The following is an 8,279-nucleotide window of genomic DNA, read 5'->3' on the forward strand; positions in this document are numbered from 1 at the left end:
TAAAGTTTGGTGGGAACTTAATTTAGACTTTTTGATATATTTGAGAAAGCCTAGATTAAATGTGTATAATGGCCGAGCCAGACTCTAGTATAATGTACCATTTTAGGTCTGGTGACCAACAATTTAAGCATCTGAATCCACTTCGGAAATGCATATGAACCCGCAAAATCTAGTATGAGATGGTCTTATTTAACTATATTTATAGGCATAGTTGTACACTTGTACCTTGTTTCCTAGATAGGACAATTTCTCTATTATCGGCTTGTAAACTCATATTGGGTAAGATACAGAAAATAAAATTATTTGTGCATCAAATTTGGTTCGAGAACAAATTTGTTTTGGAGGATTATTATATATGAAATATATCATTAAAAGCCTAAAATATGCAAGAAAATAAATAAATATAATATGTAGCTAAATTATTATAAAATAGGTAAACTACAAAATGGCTTTAGCCTTTAAGAATAAAAAGAGGATCGAGATTGCATTTTTTTTTTTTTAAATCAAAGCAGCTAGCACCAGGCTTAGTTGTGAGTTTTATTAAATCAAAACAGTTCTGTACAGAGAAAGCAGTAAAGAAAAACAGAAAATAGGAAAGATTACAAGGCCAAAAGTGCCTAAAAACCAAGTGTAAAAACAACTTAAGTAGCTATATCTAGCCTAATATATGCATCAACATTCCATGTCTTGTCTTGATTCCACTTCAATTACCTCAAGCTCTCACCAGGTGCTATGAAATCTAATGCCAACAGAAGGATCCTTCCAACTTTAAACTGTGCAAGATCAGGCCTGACTTGCTAGCCAAAGTTGTATAGAAATTGAGTCACTCTAGATTGCAATTTCAAATAAAGTTAAAACATTTTCAATTTGAAAATATCTGACGACCCAAAATCCTAGTCTGTGGCTGACACTCAACCACCCCTTGTCGAGCGAAAATCTTTACTGGCATTCTGGCTCACAATTCTCCCCGACTTAATTCCGTCTTCTACTATTTTTCCGACTTTGATTGCTTCGACAAAAGTTTTGCCTATTGTGGAGATCAAGTAATGGAAGTAATCAGCTTCTGAGCCTAAAGTAAGACACCAATCACATCTCATGTCTCTTCACTGGTGGTTTGACCCTGGCAGCTGGTTCCCTCCATTGATAACATATTCTCTTACGTTCTTGGTGGGCTTTATCTATCGACCTTTAGGTCGTTAATCTAGGGGATACATGAACGCTACCGAACATGAATAAGTTTCTAAACGAGATCCTTTTATAACCTCCCAGTCATTACATGCTTCTTAGACATTACTCCAGACTATTCATCTTGCGAGCCATTTCTTCCTGTTCTGCATTATAACCGAGCTTCTCAATCTTAAGAGGTAATTATATTGGGCGGGGTGGTATGAATCTGGGACTTAAATGTCAACTCAGGAGAATAGTATTGGTAATTGTGGACATTGGACTGTGGCTTGTCATTAGATCTTTGCGCATGTGTTGGTTGAGGGACTGAATAAGCCAGTGTAGTGGGTATGAAAAATGGGTTATTTATGAGGGGTTTTTTTTTTTTTTTTTTTTTTGCATTTAGAGGGTGCTCCGTTAAAGTTCTAATAGTGTTGGATATGTTAGCATATGGGCCATATATAGTGGGTGACTTATCGTGAAAAGCGGGACCTGAGTGGGAGTCGATCGACATAGTGGGAATAACATTAGGGAAACCTAGGATTGTCTGGGCAGGATCTTGGTTGTTCAGCCATATGCTGTCTTAGCATCCTTATTTCTTCGTGTTGGTCTATTTGAAAATTTTGGTAACAAACTGTAAAAATCTTGTTACCACCAACAACCTAACAGAAATACAAACTAAAGAGCACTTGAACTCCCAACCACATTTCAAGAAGAGTGCCAGGAGAAGCAAGCCTCAAAGAAACTAACTAAAAAGCACCTCAAGAAATCCTATATATTTTCTAGCCTATTTTGATCCTATAAGCATTCCTATCTTTTCTTTCACTATAAATTCTATCTGTTGCACTACAAATTATTAGTATCCACAGTAATATCTTTGAAAATTTTCCAGTTTCTAGCTTGCCAAGTAAAGTATACTAATGCACCATGTACTGCAGCAACCACTTCCTTCTTCATTTTGCACCACTGTCCCACTTGATATACTCCAGTGCCAATCTGGATTCCAGTTGAGGGACTTGCATCCCCAACCATTGAGTGAATTCTCTCCAAACTGTTTTATCCCATTCACACTCAACAAATAAATGTGCAGGATCTTCCATCTCTTCCTTATCACATAATACACAATCAACAATATTACACACTATTCCCATACCCACTCTCCTATCTTTTGTCAACAATCTCCTCTATGTGGCTAACCATAAGATAAATCTATGCTTAGGTTACAGTAACCTACTCCACACCAAGGCATGAGCTTAAACAACTGTAATTGTGTCAATTAATGATAGATATCTCTCTGAAACAGAGTATTTTCCGTAAGCAGTCAAAATATAACTACTATTATTGTACCAGTGTTGCATTCCCATTTTTATCTTATTCAAGTTCTTCCAGTACCAGCTACACTCACTAAGTGGAGTATGCACCCAAAAATCTTTATTAGCTGTCATATAGATACCATGAATCCATTTAACCCCTAACAACTCTTTATTGCTCACCAAAACTAGATTAGTTTACCAACGGAAGCCAAGTTCCATTTCCTGCAGCTTTTCACATTCAAACCTCCATTCTTTTTAGGTGTACATACTCTATCCTAAGCTGCTAGTGCTACCTTATTTGCATTCTCACAGCTTCCCCATAGGAACTCTCTACATTTCCTATCCACATACTTCAATACACTTTGGGGTAATATAAACATTGCACCCCAAAAGTTATGAAGAGAGAACATAATTGAGTTAACCACCTGCAATTTTCCTACATAAGAGAGATGCCTAGTTGAGACAGCGCTGATCTTCTCAGTAACCTTCAAACTTAATTGATGACTATCCAGTTTATTCCACTTCTTAGATAGAGGCAATCCCAAATACTTCATAGAAAATGACCCTAGACTAAATCTTGTAGGAGTCAGTAATTGTTCCTTCATCTCATCATCCATACCGGCTATATAAATACTTGATTTCTCAAAGTTTGCAGTCAATCCTGTAGCATCAGAGAAATGCTTCAAAGCCTCCATTACCCTTTAGACTGAGGCTTCCGTACCTTTGTAAAAGATGATAAGATCATTTGGAAAGGTAAGATTAGTAAGTTGCACTTCCTTACACATGGAATGGAACCTAAAATCAGGTAGGGTACTCATTTGTTTAGAATTCTACTCAAGTACTTCATAACCAATACAAACAATGCGAGACATTGGATTCCCTTACCTCAACCCCCTCTTACCTTAAAAATAACCACAAATCTCCTCATTCACCTTAACAGAAAATCTATTAGTGGTCACACATGTCACTACCAGTTGAATAAACTTAGGAGGAAACCCATACCCCTCAAGCATTTCCTGCACAAAGTTCCATTGTACCATATCATAAGATTTCCTGATATTATCTTCATCAAGCACTTAGGTGATGTCTTCCTATTATAGTGTCTGAGTAAATCATGACATATAAGGATCTCCCCTTTAAAAATGTTGCTTGGTTATCACTTACTAAGCCAGGTAGAATTGCTGACAGTCTAGTACAAAGTAATTTGGAAATATACTTGTACAAAACATTACAACATGAAATAAGTCTAAACTGCCTTGCATTAGTAGGGTTACTCACCTTAGGGATAAGAGAGATCAGGGTTGCATTGAGTTGCTTCAACATTTTACCAGTTCTCATGAAATCCAAAACCGCTTCACAGATATCTTGCCCTACCACACTCCAACTTACTTTGAAGAACCCCCTCTCATACCCATCTAGACCAGGACTATTATTCATATTAATAGTGAACATAGCCTTTTTAATCTCCTTTTCAGTAAATTCCCTCAGTAAGATGCATTGTTGTTCCACAGTTAACTTAGGCCCTTTGCTAAAGAACCCAGGTTATGCTTTACATCTAGAGCCTCCAGTAGCACCTAACAACTGTTGATAGTACCTAATAAACAGCCCAACAATCTATTTTAATATCGTATGTATTATATTCAAGTGTGGCTCATATTAAAGTTCCTCCCTATTTTTAATTCCCCACTTCGTTGGTGGCTAAGTGTGGGCAGAAAGTGGCCATACATGACCATTGATTTTCATTGTAACTCTTGTAAATTCTACTCATTATTCTCCATGTTCTCACCAATTTAATACCCCACTAATCCACTTCTCATTCAATTCATTTCAAGGATGAATTTCTTCAACTATAAATAGAAGTCATCCTTACCTTATGGTGGGTAGAAAATATAGAGTGCATGAAGAGTGAGTTAAAAAAGAGAGTTTTATTTAGTTGAAAGAAGGTGTTGTTATGGTGGAGCTTTAGACTCTTCAACTAGTCCAGAGTTGGTTGAGTCACACGACGTTGACGGTCTATTGTATCCGGAGGGGACAAGTCAGAGTTATACTGCTAGACCAGTGTAGATTGTACCGCAGTGGGCTTAAATCTCCTTAAAAAGAGTGAGATATCCGCGCCTCAGCTTGAATAATTATTTATTCATTTTTGTTCATTTTGTTGTAATTTTCAATTGTAATAATTTGTGGTATATTCACCAACACTTCGGCTGCCCATGACTCTTATTAAACCAAATGAACCTGACTCTCTTTGTTACCTAATTCGCTCTCTAATTTGTTTGTCATTGCTTGCTTTTCTATTGATCTCGTATTGTACGGATGAGTTGCCAGTTTAACCACAAACCAACTATCTATTAGCTAACTAGGTTACGACGACAACAAACATGTTAGAATTAGGTCTTTCACATAACAAACAAACACATGTTTGGAACTTATGGCCTAAAAAATGACATAACATTTATGTAGCTACAAAATGGCTTCTAGGATAAAATGACAAGTAAAAGTTAAATTATTTCTAAATATCAAAACATGTCATTCTTTGTTTAATTAACTACTACTCTGGATCAAAAGGAGTGTCCACTTAGTCATTTGCACACCCCTTAAGAAAATACTAACTCCTAGACAAAAATAAGTAATTTGACTAAACTACCCATTAACTATGTATTGGGATTTGATCACATAGCACTTAATAGGGGCAAATCTAGAAAGATAAGGTTAATTCTTTCTTGATTTGATAAGTAGACACTCTTTTTGACCAAAGAAAAAAAGGTTAAGTGAACACTCTTTTTGATCTGGAGGGAGTAATAAAGAAAAAATGTCACATAAATTGAAACAAATGCAACATGTATTTGTTTCAGAATATAATTTTCAATTGCAACTAAAGTACTAAATACAAAACAGTTTTTTACAAAAACTTGTTTTTCAAGAAAAATATTTTCACGAAAATGACTTTTATGATCATAAGACATGCAAAATTTTTGCTTAATTTCTCCTGTATTTCAACTAGACACCACACTCTTTCTAAAATGTAGGTTTACTAGAAAATCGGAATCTAGAACTTTCTACGTATTCACTTAACACCAACTATTTTGTGCTTCTACATATATCGAGGAGTGATTGAATACCGCGTCATACGTCTATCGTCTATCAATTGGTCAAAGTGAGCAATCCTTGAAATGCGGGTGAGTCTACATTGAACTAATCTCAGTTTTTTACTTGATTTCCGAACCTCCTTAAATACGGTAAAAACTTACCAACACCTCTCTTAAATACCTCCCATTCAAACAAAAAGCAAGAAGAAAAAACCTTGCAAATATTAGTAACGATATCGAAGAGGAAGAATAATACCCTTGACAAGATCTAAAGCTTTCGAGGAGGTTCATAAAAGGTTTTTGTCCTAATTGTTGGTTTCCAGATTGAAACATAAAGTTCAGATTTTTTTTTTTTTTGTTTGATAATGTAATGGTCCCCAAAATGTGCTGCCAATTCATATCTTGACACTCTCAAATTGGTATGTTCCCCTCTTTCTCGTTCTCATCTCATGTAGCATCAAAGTGAATTTTATTAATTCTACTTATAATAAGACTTTTGAACAAATCGAAACGCGTATGTTTAAATAGCACGACTAATCAAATCCGACAATAGTTTTTTAAAGAAACCTTACAAGGAGCTTTAGGAACTCTAAGTAGTTGTTTGAACGAGTTATATGTACGTACAATTAATGCCTATACCCACTATATGCAATTGTTTAATCTCGATTAAGTAAATTTACTGTCCTGCTTCATGGTTAATTTTCTTTTATTTTTAGTCTCTTTCCCGGGGGGTTGGGGATGTTAAGGTTATTAATCTTGAAATATCCCTTGCATGATTTTTTGGGTGTTAGTTTAACTTTGGAGCTTTATAGCAATGTTAGTCTTGGAAATGAGATGGTATCACATTCATGCAAGAGATTTAACATACTTCGATGCAAGGGCGGAGCTAGCCTTCAGCTTCACCCTACGGGTTCGGCTGGACGCAGTAGCTTTGGAGCAGATCATATATCTATATAAAAGAATTCACTAATATGAATAAATAATATCAAGAACCCTTTTTTTAGAATATAAAACCCATAAACTCAAAATTGAAGCTGCTTCGATGTGATATATTCTGCATTATGCATATAACACACATAGAAATTGTATCTCCTAATACTGTATGACTAGTTTTGTAAGTTTGTAATATTTTTTCCCTTTTACTTCTTGCAGTGTAGCAAACAAAATGAGAGTTGCGATTCTTCTGGAACACAAGAACCCGACGGCAACAAATTCATATTAGCACTAGTAGTAGGAATGAGTGCCAAATTAATGGTAGAAGTCACCTCTGAAGTCTCTCCATCAACAGTGGCCTTAGCAGCAGCAACTCGTCAAACAAGAGGTAAATGCTGAAATGTTTGATCATCTAAAAGTTTATCGTGTTAGTACTGGATGAATTAAGAAGAGGAATCTTCATCGAAAGATTATGCTCCATATGTCCTAATTTATGTCGCACTTGTCATTTTTCGAGATTCAACACTATGTAAACTTTGACCAATATTTAAAATGTATTTTTTCATCATATTGGCATGAGAAAAATTACAACTTATAGTGCTTTTCGTACGGTTTTTGAATATATAAATTTTAATTTTAAAATATTAAGTTGGTCTAATCTAATTTAACTTCAAAGATTTGTCAATTTGACTCCTGGGAAGAGAAAATGCCATGTAAATTGGGACGAAAGGAGTCCTGCGCAAAAATGAAGTAAAAACAATTTCTTTTTTTTGGGTTATAATTAAACTGTTGAATCGCCTCTACATGAACAAAATCCAGTATAATGGTAAGGGTTCAAAGTTGCTACAGATTGTATGTTTAAATTCCAACTGTGACATTTTAGAACTTTTCGAATCCTTTGTATAAATTTATGACTCAGCCAACTAACTGTTAAACATAATACACTTTTATTTACTTAATTATTTCATCGACAGGTAAAGTCGTGTGCATTATTCCGGAGCAAAAACTTGACAAGACTCAAAAGGTGATCGAAGAAACGGGGCTAAATGACATGGTAGAGTTCAAGACAGGGGACCCTGGCGATGTCTTGCCTAACTACGAGAAGATCGATTTCTCTCTCGTTGATTGCAAGACTAAAAATTACGATACGTTGATTGAAAAACTCGATGTAAATCCAGAAAGATCAGTTGTTGTTGCAAACAATATGGAAGGGAGAAAAGTGGTTAGAGGAAAATTGAAAAATGTAGTGCAGAATGAGGTTAAAGTAAGGTCAATTAAGCATCCTATAGGTAAAGGATTAGAGGCTACTATGATTAAAAAAAGCAGATTAGGAAGTCATAATCATGGTCATCAAAAAGTAGAGAAAAAGAAAGGTAAAGTGAAATTGAGTAAGAAAAGCAAATGGGTGTCTGAGGTTGATGAAAAAAGTGGTGAAGAACATATATATAGGATGACAAAATGATAGTGAACTAAATTGTCAATAGTATATAGTTAATCGTATCATAGTTCTTTTTTTTTTTTTTACACTTTGGTTTATGAGAGAAATGAAAATGCTGGATTTCTGGATTTTAGCCTTGTTTTCCAGAAGCATTTGATGTACGTATATAAGAGGTTTTCTAATTAAAGAAAGGAGAGAGCTGTAACACAATTTCCTTTTTATTGTGTTTCAAAAAGAAAAGCACAATTTAAAATTTGAAAATTATAAAGTGTATACTATCCTTAATTAAAACCTTTTATTATCATACTAATATTATGTCATATTTAAGGAAACAAGTTTCAAAAC

General features: G+C 34.9%; 1 protein-coding gene across 1 annotated transcript; it reads left to right on the plus strand.

The window, feature by feature from the left end:
• The first annotated feature begins 5,647 nt into the window (after positions 1 to 5,647).
• LOC132609859 (uncharacterized) lies at positions 5,648 to 7,958 on the plus strand. The gene is made up of 3 exons (XM_060324037.1): positions 5,648 to 5,653; positions 6,716 to 6,884; positions 7,471 to 7,958. Exons 1-3 carry the CDS (start codon positions 5,648 to 5,650, stop codon positions 7,956 to 7,958), a joined length of 663 nt encoding a protein of 220 aa, XP_060180020.1.
• The last annotated feature ends 321 nt before the right edge of the window (positions 7,959 to 8,279 follow it).

This window comes from Lycium barbarum, chromosome 1 (assembly GCF_019175385.1).
Source record: "Lycium barbarum isolate Lr01 chromosome 1, ASM1917538v2, whole genome shotgun sequence".
NCBI classification, from domain to species: domain Eukaryota; kingdom Viridiplantae; phylum Streptophyta; class Magnoliopsida; order Solanales; family Solanaceae; genus Lycium; species Lycium barbarum.